The sequence below is a fragment of the Triticum aestivum genome, chromosome 5D (assembly GCF_018294505.1).
Source record: "Triticum aestivum cultivar Chinese Spring chromosome 5D, IWGSC CS RefSeq v2.1, whole genome shotgun sequence".
Taxonomy (NCBI): Eukaryota; Viridiplantae; Streptophyta; class Magnoliopsida; order Poales; family Poaceae; genus Triticum; species Triticum aestivum.
Genome location: NC_057808.1, coordinates 104156613 through 104181355, shown reverse-complemented (window position 1 = coordinate 104181355; position 24743 = coordinate 104156613). Strand labels below are relative to the sequence as shown.

The following is a 24743-nucleotide window of genomic DNA, read 5'->3' as shown; positions in this document are numbered from 1 at the left end:
CCAAACGTCACAACGTAACTGGGTGGCTATAAAGGTGCATTACAGGTATCTCCGAAAGTGTCTGTTGGGTTGGCACGAATCGAGACTGGGATTTGTCACTCCGTATGACGGAGAGGTATCTCTGGGCCCACTCGGTAATGCATCATCATAATGAGCTCAATGTGACTAAGTAGTTAGTCACGGGATCATGAATTACGGTACGAGTAAAGTGACTTGCCGGTAACGAGATTGAACAAGGTATTGGGATACCGACGATCGAATCACGGGCAAGTAACATACCGATTGACAAAGGGAATTGTATACGGGATTGATTGAAAAGTCGACATCGTGGTTCATCCGATGAGATCATCGTGGAACATGTGGGAGCCAACATGGGTATCCAGATCCCGCTGTTGGTTATTGACCGGAGAAATGTCTCGGTCATGTCTACATGTCTCCCGAACCCATAGGGTCTACACACTTAAGGTTCGGTGACGCTAGAGTTGTAGAGATATTAGTATGCGGTTAACCGAAAGTTGTTCGGAGTCCCGGATGAGATCCCGGACGTCACGAGGAGTTCCGGAATGGTCCGGAGGTAAAGATTTATATATGGGAAGTCCTATTTTGGCCACCGGAAAATGTTCGGGATTTTTCGCTATTGTACCGGGAAGGTTCTAGAAGGTTCCGAAGTGGGGCCCACCTGCATGGGGGACCCACATGAACGTGGGTAGTGGGGGCAAGGCCCCACACCCCTGGTCAAGGCGCACCAAGATCCCACCTTAGAAGGAATAAGATCATATCCCGAAGGGATAAGATCAAGATCCCTAAAAAAGGGGGATAACAATCGGTGGGGAAGGGAAATGATGGGATTTCTTCCCCCCACCTTTGCCAACGCCCCAATGGACTTGGGGGAAAGAAAGCAGCCCCCTCCACCCCTATATATAGTGGGGAGGCGCATGGGAGCAGCACCCCAAGCCCTGGCGCCTCCCTCCCTCCCGTGACACCTCTTCCTCCCCGCTTGCGCTTGGCGAAGCCCTGCCGGGATCCTGCTACTTCCACCACCACGCCGTCGTGCTGCTGGATCTCCATCAACTTCTCCTCCCCCCTTTCTGGATCAAGAAGGAGGAGACGTCCCCGCTCCGTACGTGTGTTGAACGTGGAGGTGCCGTCCGTTCGGCGCTCGGTCATCGGTGATTTGAATCACGACGAGTACGACTCCATCGACCCCGTTCACTTGAACGCTTCCGCTCGCGATCTACAAGGGTATGTAGATGCACTCTTTTCCCTCTCGTTGCTAGAAGACTCCATAGATTGTTCTTGGTGATGCATAGAAAAATTTGAATTATTGCTACGTTCCCCAACAGTGGTATCAGAGCCAGGTTTATGCGTAGATTCTATGCACGAGTAGAACACAAAGTAGTTGTGGGCGTTGATTTGTTCAATTTTCTTGCCGTTACTAGTCTTATCTTGATTCGGCGGCATTGCGGGATGAAGCGTCCCGGACCGACTTTACACGTACTCTTACGTGAGACAGGTTCCACCGACTGACATGCACTTGATGCATAAGGTGGCTAGCGGGTGTCTGTCTCTCCCACTTTAGTCGGATCGGATTCGATGAAGAGGGTCCTTATGAAGGGTAAATAGCAATTGTCATATCACCGTTGTGGCTTTTGCGTAGGTAAGAAACATTCTTGCTAGAAACCCATAGCAGCCACGTAAAACATGCAACAACAATTAGAGGACGTCTAACTTATTTTTGCAGGGTATGCTATGTGATGTGATATGGCCAAAAGGATGTGATGAATTATATATGTGATGTATGAGATCGATCATGTTCTTGTAATAGGAATCACGACTTGCATGTCGATGAGTATGACAACCGGCAGGAGCCATAGGAGTTGTCTTAATTTATTGTATGACCTGCGTGTCAATGAAAACGCCATGTAATTACTTTACTTTATTGCTAACTATTAGCCATAGTAGTAGAAGTAATAGTTGGCGAGACAACTTCATGAAGACATGATGATGGAGATCATGATGATGGAGATCATGGTGTCATGCCGGTGACGAAGGTGATCATGCCGCGCCTCGAAGATGGAGATCAAAGGCGCAAGATGATATTGGCCATATCATGTCACTTTATGATTTGCATGTGATGTTTGTCATGTTTGCATCTTATTTGCTTAGAACGACGGTAGCATAAATAAGATGATCCCTCACTAAAATTTCAAGAGACGTGTTCCCCCTAACTGTGCACCGTTGCGAAGGTTCGTTGTTTCGAAGCACCACGTGATGATCGGGTGTGATAGATTCTAACGTTCGCATACAACGGGTGTAAGCCAGATTTACACATGCGAAACACTTAGGTTGACTTGACGAGCCTAGCATGTACAGACATGGCCTCGGAACACAAGAGACCGAAAGGTCGAACATGAGTCGTATAGTAGATACGATCAACATGGAGATGTTCACCAATGATGACTAGTCCGTCTCATGTGATGATCGGACACGGCCTAGTTGCCTCGGATCATGTATCACTTAGATGACTAGAGGGATGTCTATCTGAGTGGGAGTTCATTAAATAATTTGATTAGATGAACTTAATTATCATGAACATAGTCAAAAGGTCTTTGCAAATTATGTCGTAGCTTACGCTTTAGTTCTACTAAAGATATGTTCCTAGAGAAAATTTAGTTGAAAGTTAATCGTAGCAATTATGTGGACTGGGTCCGTAAACTGAGGATTGTCCTCATTGCTGCACAGAAAGCTTATGTCCTTAATGCACCGCTCGGTGTGCTGAACCTCGAGCATCGTTTGTGGATGTTGCATACACGTTTTGACGACTACGTGATAGTTCAGTGCGTAATGTTGAACGGTTTAGAATTGAGGCACCGAAGACATTTTGAAACGTCGCAGAACATATGAGATGTTCCAAGAGCTGAAATTGGGATTTTAGGCTCGTGCCCACGTCAAGAGGTATGAGACCTCTGACAGGTTTCTTAAGCCCGCAAACTAAGGGAGAAAAGCTCAACCGTTGAGCATGTGCTCAGATTGTCTAAGTACTACAATCGCTTGAATCGAGTGGGAGTTAATCTTCCAGATGAGATAGTGATGGTTCTCCATAGTCACTGCCACCAAGCTATTAGAGCTTCGTGATGAACTATAACATATCAGGGATAGACATGATGATCCTTGAGCAACTCGCGATGTTTGACACCGCGAAAGTAGAAATCAAGTAGGAGCATCAATTGTTGATGGTTAGTTTCAAGAAGGGCACGGGCAACAAGGGATACTTCATGAAACGGCAAATCAGTTGCAGCTCTAGTGAAGAAAGCCAAGGTTGAACCCAAACCCGAGACTAAGTGCTTCTGAGATGAGGGGAACGGTCACTGAAGCAGAACTACCCTAGATACTTGGTAGATGAGAAGGTAGGCAAGGTCGACAGAAGTATATTGGATATACATTATATTAATGTGTACTTTAGTAGTACTCCTAGTAGCACCAGGGTATTAGATACCGGTTCGGTTGCTAAGTGTTGGTAACTCGAAATAAAAGGCTGCGGAATAAACGGAGACTAGCTAAAGGTGAGATGACGATATGTGTTTCCAAGGTTGATGTGATCAAGCATCGCATGCTCCCTCTACCATCGAGATTGGGGTTAAACCTGAATAATTGTTATTTGGTGTTTGCGTTAAGCATAGACATGATTGGATTATGTTTATCGCAATACGGTTATTCATTAAAGGAGAATAATGGTTACTCTGTCTATTTGAATAATACCTTCAATGGTCTTGCACCTAAAATGAATGGTTTATTGAATCTCGATCGTAGTGATACACATGTTCATGCCAAAAGATATAAGAAAGTAATGATAGTACCACATACTTGTGGCACTGCCACTTGAGTCATATTGGTATAAAACGCATGAAGAAGCTCCATGTTGATGGATCTTTGGACTCACTCGTTTTTGAAAAGATTGAGACATGCGAACCATGTCTATTAGTATATATGCTTGAAGAAAGTCCATACAGATGGATCATTTGGACTCACTTGATTTTGAATCACTTGAGACATGCAAATCATACCACATGGGCAAGATGACTGAAAGGCCTCGTTTTCAGTAAGATGGAACAAGAGAGCAACTTGTTGGAAGTAATACATTTGATGTGTGCACTCCAATGAGTGCTGAGGCACGCAGTGGATATCGTTATGTTCTTACTTCACAGATGATTTGAGTAGATGCTGAGAATATTTACTTGATGAAACACAAGTCTGAATTATTGAAAGGTTCAAGTAATTTCAGAGTGAAGTTGAAGATCGTCGTGACAAGAGGATAAAATGTCTGTGATATGATCATAGAGATGAATATCTGAGTTCGAGTTTGGCACACAATTAAGAAATTGTGGAAATTGTTTCACGACTAATACCGCCTGGAACACCATATTGTGATGGTGTGTCCGAACATCATAACTGCACCCTATTGGATATGGTGCATACCATGATGTCTCTTATCGAATTACAACTATCGTTTATGGGTTAGGCATTAGAGACAACCGCATTCACTTTAAATAGGGCACCACGCAATTCCGTTGAGACGACACCGTATGAACTATGGTTTAGAGAAACCTAAGCTGTCGTCTCTTAAAAGTTTGGGGCTGCGACGCTTATGTGAAAAAGTTTCAGGCTGATAAGCTCGAACTCAAAGCGGATAAATGCATCTTCATAGAATACCCAAAACAGTTGGGTATAACTCCTATTTCAGATCTGGAAGCAAAAGTGATTGTTTCTAGAAACGGGTCCTTTCTCGAGGAAAAGTTTCTCTCGAAAGAATTGAGTGGGAGGATGGTGGAGACTTGATGAGTTCATTGAACCGTCACTTCAACTAATGTGTAGCAGGGCACAGGAAGTTGTTCCTGTGGCACCTACACCAATTGAAGTGGAAGCTTATGATAGTGATCATGAAACTTCAGATCAAGTCACTACCAAACCTCATAGGACGACAAGGATGCGTACTACTTCAGAGTGGTACGTAATCCCGTCTTGGAAGTCATGTTGCTAGACAACAATGAACCTACGAGCTATGGAGAAGCGATGGTGGGCCCGGATTCCGACGAATGGCTTGAGGCCATAAAATCCGAGAGGATCCATGTATGAAAACAAAGTATAGACTTTGAAAGAACTACTTGATGGTCGTAAGGCTGTTGGGTACAGATGGATTTTAAAGGGAAGACAGACAATGATGGTAAGTGTCACCATTAAGAAAGCTCGACTTGTCGTTAAGATGTTTTTCGGCAAGTTCAAGGAGTTGACTGCGATGAGACTTTCTCACTCGTAGCGATGCTAAGAGTCTGTTGGAACTATATTAGCAGTTACTGCATTATTTATGAAATCTTGCAGATAGGATGTCAAAACATTGTTTCCTCGACGATTTTCTTGAGGAAAGGTTGCATGTGATACAACCAGATGGTTTTGTCAATCCTGAAAGATGCTAACAAGTATGCAAAGCTCCAGCAATCCTTCTAAGGACTGGAGTAAGCATTTGAGATGATCAAAGATTTTGGGTTTATACAAAGTTTAGGAGAAACTTGTATTTCCAAAGAAGTGAGTGGGAGCACTATAGAATTTTTGATGAGTATATGTTGTTAACATATTGTTGATCAGAAATGATGTAGAATTTCTGGAAAGCTACAGGGTTATTTGAAAAGTGTTTTCGATGGAAAACCTGGATTAAGCTACTTGAACATTGAGCATCAAGATCTATAAGGATAGATCAAAAACGCTTAATAGTACTTTCAAATGAATACATACCATGACAAGATTTTGAAGGAGTTCAAAATAGATCAGCAAAGAAGGAGTTCTTGGCTGTGTTACAAGGTGTGAGTATTGAGTAAGACTCAAGACCTGACCACGGCAGAAGAGAGAGCAAGGACGAAGGTCGTCCCCTATGCTTTAGACGTAGGCTCTACAGTATGCTATGCAGTGTACCGCACCTGAAGTGTACCTTGCCATGAGTCAGTCAAGGGGTACAAGAGTGATCCAGGAATGGATCACATGACAGCGGTCGAACTTATCCTTAGTATCTAGTGGACTAAGGAATTTTCTCGATTATGGAGGTGGTGAAAGAGTTCGTCGTAAGGGGTTACGTCGATGCAAACTTTGACACTAATCCGGATGACTCTGAGTAGTAAACCGGATTCGTATAGTAGAGCAGTTATTTGGAATAGTTCCAAGTGGCGCGTGGTAGCTACATCTACAAGATGACATAGAGATTTGTAAAGCACACACGGATCTGAATGTTGTAGACCCGTTGATTAAAACCTCTCTCGTAAGCATAACATGATCAAACCCTAGAACTCATTGAGTGTTAATCACATGGTGATGTGGACTAGATTATTGACTCTAGTAACTCTTGGGTATTAGTCACATGGCGATGTGAACTTTGAGTGTTAATCACATGGTGATGTGAACTAGATTATTGACTCTAGTGCAAGTGGGAGACTGTTGGAAATATGCCCTAGAGGCAATAATAAAATGGTTATTATTGTATTTCCTTATTCATAATAATTGTCTATTGTTCATGCTATGATTGTATTAACTAGAAACCGTAATACATGTGTGAATACATAGACCACAACATGTCCCTAGTAAGCCTCTAGTTGACTAGCTCGTTGATCAATAGATGGTTATGGTTTCCTGACCATGGACATTGGATGTCATTGATAACGGGATCACATCATTAGCAGAATGATGTGATGGACAAGACCCAATCTTAAGCATAGCACAAGATCGTGTAGTTCGTTTGCTAAGAGCTTTTCTAATGTCAAGTATCATTTCCTTAGACCATGAGATTGTGCAAATCCCGGATACCGTAGGAATGCTTTGGGTGTACCAAACGTCACAACGTAACTGGGTGGCTATAAAGGTGCATTACAGGTATCTCCGAAAGTGTCTGTTGGGTTGGCACGAATCGAGACTGGGATTTGTCACTCCGTATGACGGAGAGGTATCTCTGGGCCCACTCGGTAATGCATCATCATAATGAGCTCAATGTGACTAAGTAGTTAGTCACGGGATCATGCATTACGGTACGAGTAAAGTGACTTGCCGGTAACGAGATTGAACAAGGTATTAGGATACCGACGATCGAATCACGGGCAAGTAACGTACCGATTGACAAAGGGAATTGTATACGGGATTGATTGAATCCTCGACATCGTGGTTCATCCGATGAGATCATCGTGGAACATGTGGGAGCCAACATGGGTATCCAGATCCCGCTGTTGGTTATTGACCGGAGAAATGTCTCGGTCATGTCTACATGTCTCCCGAACCCGTAGGGTCTACACACTTAAGGTTCGGTGACGCTAGAGTTGTAGAGATATTAGTATGCGGTTAACCGAAAGTTGTTCGGAGTCCCGGATGAGATCCTGGACGTCACGAGGAGTTCCGGAATGGTCCGGAGGTAAAGATTTGTATATGGGAAGTCCTATTTTGGCCACCGGAAAATGTTCGGGATTTTTCGCTATTATACCGGGAAGGTTCTAGAAGGTTCCGAAGTGGGGCCCACCTGCATGGGGGACCCACATGAACGTGGATAGTGGGGGCAAGGCCCCACACCCCTGGTCAAGGCGCACCAAGATCCCACCTTAGAAGGAATAAGATCATATCCCGAAGGGATAAGATCAAGATCCCTAAAAAAGGGGATAACAATCGGTGGGGAAGGGAAATGATGGGATTTCTTTCCCCCACCTTTGCCAACGCCCCAATGGACTTGGGGGAAAGAAACCAGCCCCCTCCACCCCTATATATAGTGGGGAGGCGCATGGGAGCAGCACCCCAAGCCCTGGCGCCTCCCTCCCTCCCGTGACACCTCTTCCTCCCCGCTTGCGCTTGGCGAAGCCCTGCCGGGATCCTGCTACTTCCACCACCACGCCGTCGTGCTGCTGGATCTCCATCAACTTCTCCTCCCCCTTGCTGGATCAAGAAGGAGGAGACGTCCCCGCTCCGTACGTGTGTTGAACGCAGAGGTGCCGTCCGTTCGGCGCTCGGTCATCGGTGATTTGAATCACGACGAGTACGACTCCATCAACCCCGTTCACTTGAACGCTTCCGCTCGCGATCTACAAGGGTATGTAGATGCACTCTTTTCCCTCTCGTTGCTAGAAGACTCCATAGATTGTTCTTGGTGATGCGTAGAAAAATTTGAATTATTGCTACGTTCTCCAACACAATCACCATCTCGATTAAGCTTTTTGACTTTATCACAGTACGCATGACAGATCTAGGTGACTACTGACTAGGATTTAGATTTGGTGCTCTTATAAATTCATTATCTTATTACTATCGACAAACAGACAATGTACCAGAATGGAAAAGACATACTATATTGTTTTTTAGGAATGAATGCGGATATAGTACTCCCTCCGTCCCAAAATAAGTGTCTTAACTTATTTTGGGACAGAGAGTGTAGTAGGTATTAAGGCTGGTCACAATGGGGAGGAACTTAGAGCAAGTATAATAGAGCTGAGTCAGCGAGCTATAAGGAATAAACTAATATATTTTTGCTTAGTTGGAGGAAAGAGAAGATGAGAGAGAAGGTAAGCGGACTCTTCGTGAAGAGCCAGCTCTAGCACATGCTTCTAGGCACTTTATGAGAATGAAAGGTGGGCCACATAATAAAAAAGTAGTACACTCTATTGATCTATTATTGTACATGTTGGCTATAAGATGAGATGTATATAACATGACACTGGCTTATAGCCAACAGCTGGCTATACTATTAACCATGCTCTTAGGAGTAACATCACACACTCCAATACAACTTTACTTATGTGGCACATATTTAATGAAGAGAGAGGTGCTTGTGGTAACTAGCTAAGTTACCGGAACATCACACACTCCAAGAAACAATGAGTTTATAACCTAATAAATACATCGTTGCATGACACTACATAAATGTTACTACCCACTATGAAGGTAGTAACATAGTCTAGGGAAGTGTGTAAGTTACTAGCTTATGTTCTTGTCCATTGTGACCAGCCTAAGTAACTGCAGGCACATAAAATTAAGTAGCACGGTAGAACTATTGATTGTGTTTTAGCAACACATATACCTATAATGTATCTAGCGAACGTCGCGAGTCTTGTTACAACTGAACAACTCGCCGCCTGATCCGCATCTTGTAGCCGTGTAGCGCTTGATCCGATCTATTCCCTCTTCAGAATATCGATTTTCATGCAAGTAAAACTTATGTATGTTTGATCAAGATTATAGAATAAACATTGACATCTACAATACAAAAATAACAAAATATAAAAATAATTTTCATGATGGATCTAATTATACAAATTTGGTATCGTAGATATTGGTATTCTTTTTCTAAAACCTGGTCAAACATACACATTTTTTATTTCTTAAAAGACTAATACACCTTATGTTTTGAAAAAGAGGGAGTATTTCCCTCACTATTTTTCTACCCACTTTGCTTTTTTTTGCCCCGCAATGCGTCTCCCTCAAAAAAATTCCGCCCCGCATCACTTTTCCCTTCTCGGTTTTCTTTCTGTCTCACACCGCTTCTCTCGTCCGGTTTTCTCTCTCTCTTTTTCTGACACATGTGCTCCCTCCCTCTAGTTCTTCTTGTGCTATGCTTTAGGGGGGAAATATGCCAAATTTAAAAACCTCGCTCCTTTACACACTTTTGCTATCAGGTGTAATGTGTGCGATAAACCGACATGTCGCATACTATCCTCTATCGTATGTGACGCACCCCTATGCACACCGTCGCCAGAAAATTGTCTTTGCGATAGGAGGTTTTAGCCCTGTCCGTGGTGCGAGGACCCAATCTGCACTGGTGCAACTTCAACTCATCTTCTTCGGTCTTTGATAATTAACCAACTTGCAATGGCGCGCTTGACACATATAGTAAGTGTTAATTAATCTCACACTCCTAAGTTAAGTAACACTGTAGAACTATATATTGTGAGGTAATGTATGGATTGTCATAAGGGCTTGTTTGGTTCCAATAAATCACCTGACTTATAAGTCAGATGACTTAAAACCAGTGACTTATAAGTCACGCCTGTTTGGTTGTGACCTGACTTATAAGTCACCTGACCACACCTTTTCATCTTGTTTTTTTATGTAAAGGTAATGGGACCCACGCAAAAGGGGGTGACTTATAAGTTTTAAGTTAGGGTGGAGCAACTTATGACTTATAAGTTGGGGTGACTTATAAGTTGGGTCTGTTTGGTAAAATAAGTCACTTTTTTCACTTTTCGACTTATAAGTTGGTGACTTATTTGAAACCAAACAGGCGCTAACGTATGTACCTTATGTGTTTGCAGCTACAGAGGGAATGAGGGGGTGTTTGGTTCAGAAGTCCTAGGACTTTTTCTAATCCCAGGGACTAATCAAAAAAGATTCTCTAGTAGAGTCTTTTTCTAGTCCCTGTAGAAAAAGTCCCTCCCGTTTGGTTCCTAGGGACTTTTTAGAGATTTTTTCTAGTCTCTGAGCCTAAAAAGTCCCTGAACCAGACACCCCCCGAATCCGAACACAAACTGGAAGTAGTTTATCCAGAAGGAAAATCCCACCTATACCTATACCTATATGAATTTGTCTACAAACAAGTCTAGAAGTACTACTCCCTCCTATCTAGTACTAATAAGTAACGTAGTTTTAAACTAACCTTAGTTTAAAGTTTTGATTATTTTAAGCCGGATGAAGTAATATTTTGCATCCCATCATTCACGGATGGCCGATGCACTCCATTGCATGGATTTAAAGTTGTCAAAAGGCAGACATTTCCCAAGCACGAAGCGTTGGGCCGGGGTACACGTACTACCTCTGAAAGAAACTAGTCGGCGGAGATTCGATTAAACAAAAGGTGCCGCTGGGCCTGCCTCTGCCCTGCACTAGGCCGTGTCCTCACGTTCCGGTGCCCTATGCGTGCGGGTGCCGACCTGCTCGGCTCCAGGGCAGTCAGGCTACAGGCATTGCAGTGCACAGATCTGCACGCTCGTCTTACACAGTGTCGATCAACAGTACATTTTTAAAAGTTGTATGGCGCCACCTACGTACTGTATTCTGCAGTACAGATGGAACTGGTAAATCCATGCAATTGGAGTACGGCGAAAGGGCGGAGGCTGGGAGGTTGATCTTCATCCTAGGTGGTGTTGGAGATACTCGCTGATTCAGTGGCTGTGGGAATAATTTCCCTGGTGATTCGACGGTGTTTTGCAATATTAATGGGGAAGGTGTGAGGTTCATTTGTGCATGGAGCGGGAGAGCATAGTTGATTAGAGCATCTATTGGTATATGCAAAAATAACTACATTTCGCATATCCGATGTCCAAAAACACCTCTCCAACAGATGACGTAGATGTAAAAAATATATTACATCTTTGCCTTCTGGAGATGTAAACTGCAACACCTCGCGATGCAAATTTGCATCTCCACCATATGAGAGAAAAGACGCAACCGCCCGCCAACTGCCCAACTACCGCTCAATTGTCTTCCGCGCGACCAGCCGACTCCCGCCCGCCCGCCTCCCGCCCGTCGACGCTGATGGCCCCGCCGCCGGTGCCCTGACGATCATTTTCAACTCGAGCATTCCTCTAAGCATTTCACATGTCCACCCACATAAGGTGGTGATCCTCCCAGCTCGTGACATTCTTGTTGTTTTGCCGGCTCGTCCTACAAAGCATGAGAAGAATACATCAGTTTCATTTTTTCGTGTTAGACATTGGTCAAGTGGTACAAAAACTCTCACCTATGTAGTAGCACACTTGTCTCAGCGTAGTCCAGCGGGGTGCGTTGTTGTACTCCAAATTGCTTTGAAACACGATGTGGAAGATGTCACTCAACCGCAAGAAAGCATATCAAGGGGCACCACACACGCCAAAGATGTTTGTCACAAAGGCACATATTGCTCAAAGGAACTGCTTAAGTACCATGTACGGCCTCCAATTGACCTAGATCACAACATGTCACTCGCCCATACACAAAAAAAATATTAGGAATGATGACAAAGCATTTGGATAATTACCTGATTATAACTCAGCATGTCAAGCTCGCTTATGTATGCCTTGTACCGCCCCATGGCGACGATACTCGACACTTGGACATTTGCCCATGTGTATGCGATAGTGGGGTACCGCTCCTCATCCCCATTAAAAGGCCACTCCCAAGGTTCTTCCGGAGCAATATTGACGTTACAGCCTACAGGGATACACTCCCACATCTAAATCTGTAGGGCCAAACGAAACCACCTAGACAAGATTTCGGCTTACTCCTCATACATGCTTCGTCCAACTGCACATTTGTACAAACCTTAAACGATCACATGCAAACATCTATTTCATATAACGAAAGTGCATCATAGTAAGCATTACCTGACAGTACAAGAAGGCTAGTGCAGCCGACCCCCAACTCCACTTACATCCGAGTCACGAAGAGGGTCCAAGAACATCCATGAGGCTGTGTCCCCCGTGCCATCCGGAAACACCACTTGGGCCAAAAGATTCCATAAGTAAACCCTGGCGTACCTCTCCACAACAGTCAGACTAGCATCCTCTGGGCACTCATAAAAATGTTCTTGTAGCCACGAGAACAACACACCGGATGGCCTAGGATCCTTCTTTGTTTCATGAATCCACGGGGGAGGTTCAACACCAACCAATCTTGCAACCCATTGTCACCACCCATCAGACTTCACCTTGCGGTAAGAGCCCTGCCCTTGATCGGAAGCCTAGAGATCATCGCAATATCCTCCAAAGTCATCTCACCAAGAGCAAGGTGAAAAGAGTGTGTCGCTGGCCTCCAACGGTCCGTAAGGGCGGTAATGGCCGTCAAGTTCAGCCATGATGGTGTCCCTTTAAAGTTGAGCACAAACTGAAGAAGATCCATTCTTCTAAAACAAGGCTCGTAGCGACGGTCATATTTCAGAGATTCACGCGGGTTGTGGCCCCTCAACCGAAGTATTGGAGGAACCTAAAAAACAAATGCACAATTCTGATACTTCTCTCAATTTGTCACAATATGGAAATCAAACAATGTAGATGCATAATTACCTCCCCTCTTTCCACTAGCACAACACGATGCTTCTTCTCGTAATAATCATCAAGGCCAGGGTATTTATCCGGCCCAAACATCCTACAAAATAAGGTGAATGGATTTGTTATGACATATGCTTAAAATTATGACCACATTGCATACAGAATCGTTTGAGAAACTACTACAAATCCACAACCACATTACCAACACCAATTCTTTTCAACCAAGTTTATCCCAAAGAACTTATTACAAGTAATTATGAACAAATAATCTTAGGATTCAACCTAATCCAAAATAATGGTTTATCTCTAAATCCAATATTACACAAGTTCACTAAGAATACTTCAACACAAATAGTATATCTTCTTTCTAAACATAATCAAACCCAAATATTCATCAAACAAATCACAAACAACCCATCTAAGGGTTCAACCATGTTTGAAAAAATGTATCTACGATAGCCAATCTTGACTGAAAAAATGGAGGATTGGGAGGAGAATACCTCAAGCAACTCGGGGATGGTCTGATCTACTCGTTTTGATGGTCAAAACAGAGGATTTGGGAGGGATTTGGTGAAGAAGGAGAGAGGGGCGACCGTCAGTTCTTCTCTTGCGGCTAAGGAAGAACTGCCCGACCCGAGGCTGCGAGTGGGCTGGGTCCCACCCGTGGCCCCGCGTGCATTAATTAATTCAGGCCAGCAACGCCATGGTCTCTGGCGTTCCAGCCGCAGCAACGCCATGGCTCATGGCGTTTCAGACCTGCCACGTCATCGAGCAACACGCGCTCGGGCTGACCATGGGCCAGGGCTGAAACGCGAGCCTGCTCGGCGTGTCTTTGTGGCGCGGAAACGCTCCATGGCTTGGCGTTTCTATGTCGGGCATAAACGCCGCGGGCTGCGACGTTGCTAAGAGGGTCAGGTCGTGAAATACTTTCCTATCGAGTTTAGTTTGTGACAAAGATCACTAAAGGTTAGAACAGTGATTTCGGCCGGCTGCTGTCCGCTCTACCTGTGTCGCTCCGCATAGTTTTTCAGTTCGTTTTCCACAGTTGGACGAACTAAATCTAATGGTGTGATTTCTGCGATATGTTTAAAAGTACGGGAGAATAAGAAAAATAAGCACCCACGCGTGAGGTGTAGTGAAGGCACCAGTGCCAAATTTACTGCCAGTCACTCACGACTGGATGGCCACGTAGTACCCATAGCAAAAGTAACCATGTGATACCAGTGCCACCCAAAGCAAAAAAGTAACAAAAGTAACATCACATGTCACGCAGACACGAAACAGGCTTTTGCCCTAGGCCGGCCACTGGCTACGAGCCAACGAACGCGAGGAAACATTTTCTCATGCGACGTCGAGCTCGGTCCCAGTCGAGACGGCTCAGTGCCACACCGGCGTCTCTACCTCGTCGTGGTAACCATGATTGGTGTAGTTTTTTAATCACAGCTACTAAGTGACTAGGTAGCGAATATCAGACGCGGCTACAATCCCGAACCATCCTCCCAAAGCCCTAATGAAGCTTCTCTGCATATAAATACCCCCGCAAACCTGAGCCATAAACCTCACCCCAAAGCAGTGCCAGCCTCTTCTTCCTCGATTCCCTAGTCATAGCACCATACTGATAGCTACTCAATGGCGGCCTCCAAGCCCCTTGCCCTCCTGCTGCTCGTGACTCTGTCCGCGACGGCCATGTCTGCCGCCGGTCAAGGCTGCGGCGGCCACAAGGTGACGGTGCAGAACCTGTGCGGCCACGATCTGAACCTGGGTATCGCGGCGGTGGCGGACAGCAAGGTCCTCTTCCCCAACGGCTGGCTGCTCCCCAACGGGAAGCACGAGTCGTTCGACGTGTGCTCCTGGTCCGGGAGCGTGTCGGCGCAGGGCGCCGCCGTGGCCAAGTTCCACATCGGCCACGACGGCGGGGCGTACTACGAGGTGAGCACCGACCAGGCCAACATGCCCATCCGCGTCTCCGTCACCCCGCACGGCAGCCCGCTGCAGGGGCACTGCCCCACCGCCGGATGCAACAGCGGCAACCACTGCTTCGAGCACTCCGTCCCCGGCGGCAACTGCCACGGCGTCACCGAGATCAAGATCGTCTACTACAACCCATAGATCGATCCATCCATTGCCCGCCTAGCTAGCTGCCGCACCTGCTTAGTAGTGTTGAATAATGTTGCAGCTGTTTCTGGTTAATCTGTTGTGTGTGTGTTCCAACGAGGTACCAGTAGATTGTACCGTCGTCAGTCGTGTTTACTAGTGTCGGATTTGCAGTTTAACTAGCTGTGTTTGCATGGATGTAGTATGGGCTTAGCTCAAATGCAAATGTTTGCGTGTCGTGACTTGTTGGTCCGACATATAAGTACCGATCTTATTTCTACGCGCCTAAATTAAGTACTAGCTGGATTTGCTTTGTTGGTTGTGTTGTGTTCGGCAGTTTGAGCTGGATTTGGGAGAAGGCACTTCCTGAATATGAACCCGCTTGTTAAAAATGCATTTTAAATGGTTTTAAATTGTTAAAAAATTCAAAACAATATTTCATGTGTACATGTTCGTACTATATGTGCGCGGCACAAAGTATTATGAAAAAACGCCTTCTTTACTTTGTCTACGTAAAAATGAAAAACCTCAATGCTTCTGAATAGTGTTTCAAGACACATTTGTTTTGCACGTTTTGCACATGCCAAAGAAGAAGCTATTTTCCCGCAAAACTTGTGTGCATACATGAACTTGGAGATGTATGGTTGCAACTTTTTTTCAGAATTTTTCGTATTTAGAAATGTGTTTTCAATGTGGGTTCATATGTATCCGGGTTCCTTCATGTATTTTCCTGGATTTGACCCATAGGACAGTACGTAGATCATATGTATTGGACATATATTTCACGAGGCCTATATGTCATGAAATCACTAGTTAAGAGGTACCCCTTACAAAGAGTCACCTAACTTTCTGTGATGTGTGTCACTTGTCGCAACCTGAGTGTTTTTTTTTTCTTTTTTAAGATTCGTTTATTCAAAACATTTTATCTCTAGAATCGTGCGACCGAATTCCGAACCGTTTCACCATTGGATTTCTCGCATCAAGATCTTCGAAACTAGATCGCATGTTAATCGCTTTCGACAATTTTTTTCAGAAAAATAAAAAACTACAAAAAATATCACGTAAAAAAAATCAAAATCTAAGAAATTCGGTAACCAAAAACACCGATAACAAAACAACGGAAGAAAATACCGGAGCCCAGAAGCACGGTTGCGGGTTTTCACTTCTTTTTCAAGAAGTACATTTTTTTTACCTGAGAAAACACAAGTGTGCTTCTCGCGGAAGCACATCTATACTTCCCGTGGGAGCATATATTATTTGTTTCGAGAAGTATAGTTGTGTTTCTCGCGGAAGCAAACTTGTGCTTCTCGTGAAAGTACACATTCTTTCCTTTTTCGAGAAGCATAACTGTGCTTCTCGCGGAAGCAAATCTGTGCTACCACGAGAAGTAAATATGTGTTTCTCATGCAAGCACATTTTTTCGAGAAGCACAACTGTGCTTGAAACAAACTCTCCAAATCATAGAGAAAAATAGGCAAAAACCAAAAATAAAAAAACTCATCTATATCCTAAAAACACGAACAAGATAAATAAATAAATCAATCAAAATCCAGAGGGAGCGCCGTGAATGCGCCATGTGGCGGCCACTGAAATTGTATAAACATTTTTTAAATTTTCATGGACGTTTTATGAAAACAAGCAATTATTTTTAAATGCCATGTAATGCTTTAAATGGAAATACACATTTTTTTAACCCACTGGAACATTTTTTCCATTGTATATAACTTTTTACTAAATGACAGAATTTTTTGAAGCCCGGGAATATTTCCGTAAAATGCAACGTACATTTTTATGACAAGAATAATTTTGTTACACTGTATACAACTTTTATAAAATTTCTTAAATTTGTTTGAAACATGCGAACATTTTCTCATTCACAAACTTTTTTTCTGAAAGTTATCAGCATTTTTTAAAACTATGCTAACTAATGTTTTATACTATGTCAAATTTTATTCAAATTCGTGTTTTAAATTTCTTAAGTATTGTTTTCTATATATGCATTTGTTTTAAATATAAAATAAAAGTAAAAGGAGGAAAAACGTAAATTCTTGTGATGCCAGCATGACGTGCCACGTCCTACTGGGCAGGCCCACAACCGCGCCCTGCAGGCGAGGCACCGTGCCTCGCAGTAAGCGGCACAAATTGCTAAAAAAAATCAGGATTAAAAACAAACGAAGTCCAAACAGATCCACCAAAGGCAAACAGAGAGTATCGAAAATGCCAAAGGAAGACCGAGCTTCATGGAGGCCTTTATTTGAAAACTTTAAAATTCAAACTTTTCAGCTTCAAAAAATTCTGGAAATAAATACACATATACCTAAATACATAATGTACACGTGTGCAAATTCAGGTCGTAATACATTAAAATGCGAGCTACACAAAAAAGACAAATTGGGGCCTTTTAGCATATGTACTGTTCATCTATAAAGTCCATGATTTTGGTTTTTTTATACAGCTCGCAATTCAAGGTATTTCATCCTGAAATTTTTCACACATACACTTTACATCCTTGCATACATGTGTATTTTTTCAGAATTTTTTGGAACTGAAATTTATGAATTTTGAATTATTCAAAATAAAGGGCTCCATGAAGCTCGGTCTCCAAAATGCCCTACTCAGAGAGTGTACATTTCTTTTTCGCAAATACGCAAAGCATTTCTATCTTTCCGTTGATAGAAAAAAAGAGAATGCGTACAGGTAAGGTACTCCTTGGTGCCATAATATAAAAGCGTTTTTGACACTGGTGTAGTGTAAAAACCGCTCTTATATTATGGGACGGAGGGAGTACCACACATGCACGAATACAAGGTGGCGTGAACACGGTACCCAGTGCAGACAGACAAGAGGTGCTCGACCCGAACATGCAAACAACACAGCTACACCCCAAGCTTGAGGGCAGTCTGAACCTACATGACGTCCTACATCCACTAGTCTAACACCAGGTATGTCTTGAGCACACAAGACAACGCTATCAAGAAGGACAACGACACAGAGCACCGTCCCTATCCGATCTAAAGAATCAAACCAAGGTTTTCCCCTGGTGCTAAAGGGGGGCTCAGAGAGAGGCCATGGCAACACCTCCAAGGAGGAGACAACTCTCGCGAGCGTTGCTGCTGCCAGCACCGGCAAGCCGAGCAAGAATTTCTCCCTGCCAGGGTCTTTGCAATCCCATAGCCACCGGATCAGAAACCGGGAGTCGAAGGTCAAAGTAGGTAAAAAACCAAAACCAAGAAGGGGAGCCACGCTGGACACTCGAGCCTTGGACATGACGTGCGGCAGCGAGGTTGCCGGGCTTGGGGAGGAGGCGGGGCAAGGGGGCCAATGAAAGTGCGCGACGAGGACCGACGATGTCTACATGCTAGGAACTGGAAGGGGCGCAGATCCGGGCAGCCGGGGCCGAGGTCGCCCATATACCGACAAGACATAGAGGCTGGAGGAGACGTAGCCTCCAGAGCACTGGAGCGAACTGAAGGCATGTCACTGTCATCGCCCCTCCTTCGTCGAAGTCAAGCAAACTTTGTTGTACTAGACGATCGGGAAGTCGTCATGCTAAGCCCCAAAGAACCAGCACACTAAAACAAAGGCAATTGACGATGAAGAGAAGCGTAGTTCGGAAGGATGCAACCTGTAGAGACAGGAACACAAACGAACAAACACCAGATCCAAATAGATCCACCGAAGGCAAACACTAACTGAATCCCACCATATCTGCCAGAAACACACCTCCACATGCCCTCCAACGATGCTAAACGCACCACCGGGATGGGTGCTAGATGTGGAGAACCTTATTTCATCTTCAGGGAATCTCTATCGCCTCGTCTTCCTGAGCATAAACATACCCCCTAAGAAACTCAAAAAACACATAAAACAGAGCAGGAACCCTGGCACCGTCAAGCGCCGGGATCAACCGCGCCTCCATGGCCCTAAGGCCACAGAAGGCGTGGCCAACCGCGACGACACCGGTAAGAGGTTGGAAAAACCTAGTCGCTTGAGAAGTCTCTCGTGGAGGAAAACGCCGTGCACCCTAGTCAATTTGAGATATCTAAATTGTTAATAATCAAGAAAAAATCAAAACACAAGTCGTGTTGATAATTGTGTGCAAGTCTAATAAGTACCAATCATGTACATGTATTTACTCTCTCTCTCTCCCCCTCTCTCTCTCTCTCACACACACACACAAACAGTACATGCATTAACATCAGCCCTTCATTCAATTAAAGGAGAAACGTTCATGGTTTGGTACAATTTTAGGGCATGTTTTTAGAAAGCCAAATACCCGAAGACGTCTCTAAATGGTACTATGTACTCCAGCTATTATCATTCGTAATATAAGACCAAAATGTGGAGCTGTCTACTAGTCTTTCGAACCCCAGATCCTGTTTGATGCTTCAGGCGCCTCTTAAACGGCAAATGGTAAATAGCGCACGCCCCCTTCCCTCTATATATTTAAAATGGGCCGTAATGAGCACGAATTAGAACCTCCATCTCACTCCCTGTTTTGGGAAGCTCCTAGAAGCTTCCTTGGGCCGGGTTTTCGAAAGCTTCTATAAGCTTTCAGGGCGGGTTTTTTCCCTTTCTTCATTTTCTAATGTTTTTTCTTTCTTATTCTTTTCCTTTTCCTTTTTTCCCTTTTTAAAATGCATGAACCTTTTTCTAATTCAAAACTTTCTTCAAACTCGTGGACTTTTTCAAATGCACAGACTTTTTTCAGATTCATGAATTTTTGTGATCTCATGAACTTTTTTGAGCTGGTGATTTTTTTTAATCCATGATTTTTAAAAATCTGTGAACATTTTTTTTCTAAATTTGTGATTTTGTTTTCCTCAAGATCATAAAATTTGTTTCAAATCCGGGAAACACGTGACCATTTTTTCAATTCCGTCAAACTTTTTCAAATGCATGAACTTTTATCAAATGAGTGATTTTTTTATACTCGTGAACTTTTGCGAGTTCGTGAACTGTTTTGAAATCCATGAACTTTTATTAAACTCATGAACTTTCTCGAATTTGTGAACTTTTTTCAATCCATGAATTTTTTTGAACCCATGAATATTTTTGAATTCGTAAACATTTTTTAGATAAGTGATAAATCAACGGCAAGTCATGGTCAATCCAGTGACTAGGGATCGAGCTACCTGAATGAAATTAGCCAGTTTTTCTTTTTCTTTTGTTTTAGGGAACAAATACTACTAAGTTAAACTACGAATGAATCCCTTCGTAGTTTAACTTAGTAGTATTTGCAAAGATGTATGGGCTTAGCCCAGATGCACATGTTTGCGTATCATGACTTGTAAGTCCGACACCAGGTACTGATTATTTCTTTCTTTTCGAAGGGAGCTATTGATTATTTCTAACCAAAAAGATTAGTTTAACTGGTTTGTTTGGTTCACGGTTATGTGTGTGGTTTCTTATATCACTACCCGCTGGTGCCTGTACCGTATTGTTGGTTGCGTTTCGCAGTTTTTAGTTGGATTTTCCTCACTGTGTAGTACAGTAGCTGGGCCAGTTTTTTTGGGTGGCTTAAAAATTAAGTTGCCTCTCCCCAGGTTAAAAAATAAGCCGCCCTTTAAATTTGTTGAGACTTCTAAATTAGTTATCCCATAACTAGCTTAGAAGCCCCAATGAACAATAGAGGTGGCTTATGAAAAAAGTTGGGGAGAGAGTGGCTTATTTTTTAAGCTGCCAAAAAAACTGGCCCTGAATTCACGCTCCAACCTTCAAAAGTCCGAATTATAGGAGAGGGCTAGACATTTTACTCCAACACCTGGCAGCGAAAGCGGGAGCAGGTCGTAATTAATTATTGCGTTTACTGGGGGATCGATGTAGACCGCAAAATCAGTTTATTTAATATTGCGTTTGCAGGGTCTTGAATTCAAGACCTCTTGGATCGGATACCATATTAACTTCATGCTCCAGTCAGTTGCTCCAAAAATTCGAACTATGGGAGAGGGCTGGACATTATACTCCAACATAGCTAGCCATGTATGTATTGGACTGAAGGAAATATGCCCTAGAGGCAATAATAAAGTTATTATTTATTTCCTTATATCATGATAAATGTTTATTATTCATGCTAGAATTGTATTAACCGGAAACTTGATACATGTGTGAATACATAGACAAACATAGTGTCACTAGTATGCCTCTACTTGACTAGCTCGTTGATCAAAGATGGTTATGTTTCCTAGCCATAGACATGAGTTGTCATTTGATTAACGGGATCACATCATTAGGAGAATGATGTGATTGACTTGACCCATTCCGTTAGCTTAGCACTCGATCGTTTAATATGTTGCTATTGCTTTCTTCATGACTTATACATGTTCCTATGACTATGAGATTATGCAACTCCCGTTTACCGGAGGAACACTTTGTGTGCTACCAAACGTCACAACGTAACTGGGTGATTATAAAGGTGCTCTACAGGTGTCTCCGAAGGTACTTGTTGGGTTGGCGTATTTCGAGATTAGGATTTGTCACTCCGATTGTCGGAGAGGTATCTCTGGGCCCTCTCGGTAATGCACATCACTTAAGCCTTGCAAGCATTGCAACTAATGAGTTTGTTGCGAGATGATGTATTACGGAACGAGTAAAGAGACTTGCCGGTAACGAGATTGAACTAGGTATTGAGATACCGACGATCGAATCTCGGGCAACTAACATACCGATGACAAAGGGAACAACATATGTTGTTATGCGGTCTGACCGATAAAGATCTTCGTAGAATATGTGGGAGCCAATATGAGCATCCAGGTTCCGCTATTGGTTATTGACCGGAAACGTGTCTCGGTCATGTCTACATAGTTCTCGAACCCGTAGGTTCCCGCACGCTTAACGTTTCGATGACAGTTATATTATGAGTTTATATGTTTTGATGTACCGAAGGTTGTTCGGAGTCCCGGATGTGATCACGGACATGACGAGGAGTCTCGAAATGGTTGAGACATAAAGATTGATATATTGGAAGCCTATGTTTGGATATCAGAAGTGTTCCGGGTGAAATCGGGATTTTACGGGAGTACCGGGAGGTTACCGGAACCCCCCGGCAACATAATGGGCCTTAGTGGGCCTAGGTGGAAGAGAGGAGAGGCGGCTAGGGCTGGGCCGCGCGCCCCTCCCCCCTAGTCCGAATAGGACAAGGAGAAGGGGGTGGCGCCCCCCTTCCTTCTTCTCCCTCTCCTCTTTCCCCCCTCCCAAGTCCTAATCCAACTAGGAAAAGGGGGGAGTCCTAGTCCCGGTGGGAGTAGGACTCCTCCTGGCGCGCCCGAAGGCTGGCCGCACCTCCCCCCTTAAATCCTTTATATACGGGGGCAGGGGCACCCCATAGACACAACAATTGATCATTGATCTCTTAGCCGTGTGTAGTGCCCCCCTCCACCATATTACACCTCGATAATATCGTAGCGGTGCTTAGGCGAAGCCCTGCGTCGGTCGAACATCATCATCGTCACCACGCCGTCGTGCTGACGAAACTCTCCCTCAATACTCGGCTGGATCGGAGTTCGAGGGACGTCATCGAGCTGAACGTGTGCTGAACTCGGAGGTGCCGTGCGTTCGGTACTTGATCGGTCGGATCGTGAAGACGTACGACTACATCAACCGCGTTGTATTAACGCTTCCGCTTTCGGTCTACGAGGGTACGTGGACAACACTCTCCCCTCTCGTTGCTATGCATCACCATGATCTTGCGTGTGCGTAGGAATTTTTTTGAAATTACTACGTTCCCCAACAGTGGTATCAGAGCCTGGTTTTATGCGTAGATGTCATATGCACGAGTAGAACACAAGGGATTTGTGGGCGATATATGTCATACTGGTTACCAGCATGTCATACTTTGGTTTAGCGGTATTGTGAGATGAAGTGGCCCGGACCGACATTACGCGTACGCTTACGCGAGACTGGTTTCACCGTTACGAGCACTCGTTGCTTAAAGGTGACCGGCGGGTGTCTGTCTCTCTCACTTTAGTTGAACCGAGTGTGGCTACGCCCGGTCCTTGCGAAGGTTAAAACAACACCAACTTGACAAACTATCATTGTGGTTTTGATGCGTAGGTAAGAACGGTTCTTGCTAAGCCCGTAGCAGCCACGTAAAACTTGCAACAACAAAGTAGAGGACGTCTAACTTGTTTTTGCAGGGCATGTTGTGATGTGATATGGTCAAGACATGATGCTAAATTTTATTGTATGAGATGATCATGTTTTGTAACCGAGTTATCGGCAACTGGCAGGAGCCATATGGTTGTCGCTTTATTGTATGCAATGCAATCGCCCTGTAATGCTTTACTTTATCACTAAGCGGTAGCGATAGTCGTAGAAGCATAAGATTGGCGAGACGACAACGATGCTACGATGGAGATCAAGGTGTCGCGCCGGTGACGATGGTGATCATGACGGTGCTTCGAAGATGGAGATCACAAGCACAAGATGATGATGGCCATATCATATCACTTATATTGATTGCATGTGATGTTTATATTTTTATGCATCTTATCTTGCTTTGATTGGCGGTAGCATTATAAGATGATCCCTCACTAAATTATCAAAGTATAAGTGTTCTCCCTGAGTATGCACCGTTGCGAAAGTTCTTCCTGCTGAGACACCACATGATGATCGGGTGTGATAGGCTCTACGTTCAAATACAACGGGTGCAAAACAGTTGCACACGCGGAATACTCAGGTTAAACTTGACGAGCCTAATATATAACAGATATGGCCTCGGAACACGGAGACCGAAAGGTTGAGCGTGAATCATATAGTAGATATGATCAACATAGTGATGTTCACCGTTGAAACTACTCCATCTCACGTGATGATCGGACATGGTTTAGTTGATATGGATCACGTGATCACTTAGAGGATTAGAGGGATGTCTATCTAAGTGGGAGTTCTTAAGTAATATGATTAATTGAACTTAAATTTATCATGAACTTAGTCCTGATAGTATTTTGCAAATTATGTTGTAGATCAATAGCTCGCGTTGTTGCTTCCCTATGTTTATTTTGATATGTTCCTAGAGAAAAATTATGTTGAAAGATGTTAGTAGAAATGATGTGGATTGGATCCATGATCTGAGGATTATCCTCATTGCTGCACAGAAGAATTATGTCCTTGATGCACCGCTAGGTGACAGACCTATTGCAGGAGCAGATGCAGACGTTATGAACGTTTGGCTAGCTCAATATGATGACTACTTGATAGTTTAGTGCACCATGCTTAACGGCTTAGAATCGGGACTTCAAAGACGTTTTGAACGTCATGGACCATATGAGATGTTCCAGGAGTTGAAGTTAATATTTCAAGCAAATACCCGAGTTGAGAGATATGAAGTCTCCAACAAGTTCTATAGCTAAAATATGGAGGAGAATAGCTCAAGCAGTGAGCATGTGCTCAGATTGTCTGGGTACTACAATCGCTTGAATCAAGTGGGAGTTAATCTTCCAGATAAAATAGTGATTGACAGAATTCTCTAGTCACCATCACCAAGTTAGTAGAACTTCGTGATGAACTATAGTATGCAAGGGATGACGAAAGTAATTCCCGAGCTCTTCGAGATGCTGAAATCGACGAAGGTAGAAATCAAGAAAAACATCAAGTGTTGATGGTTGACAAGACCACTAG

At 43.8% G+C, this 24743-nt stretch overlaps 1 protein-coding gene and 1 long non-coding RNA gene across 2 annotated transcripts; one reads left to right on the top strand and one right to left on the bottom strand.

Moving 5' to 3' along the window:
• Positions 1-11277: 11277 nt before the first annotated feature.
• Positions 11278-12956, bottom strand: LOC123124436 (uncharacterized). Its single transcript, XR_006461082.1, has 3 exons — positions 12023-12956; positions 11747-11948; positions 11278-11670 (listed from the first exon to the last, which is right to left on the bottom strand). It is a non-coding gene; the product is annotated as an uncharacterized lncRNA (long non-coding RNA).
• A 1621-nt stretch (positions 12957-14577) lies between these two features.
• Positions 14578-15403, top strand: LOC123119706 (uncharacterized). The gene has a single exon (XM_044539604.1). It carries the CDS (start codon positions 14661-14663, stop codon positions 15138-15140), a length of 480 nt encoding a protein of 159 aa, XP_044395539.1. The 5' UTR covers positions 14578-14660; the 3' UTR covers positions 15141-15403.
• Positions 15404-24743: the final 9340 nt, after the last annotated feature.

What these genes read in the sequence shown, in the direction of transcription:
- LOC123119706 (XM_044539604.1), top strand. Translation starts at nt 14,661, where the DNA reads ATGGCGGCCTCCAAGCCCCTTGCCCTCCTGCTGCTCGTGACTCTGTCC.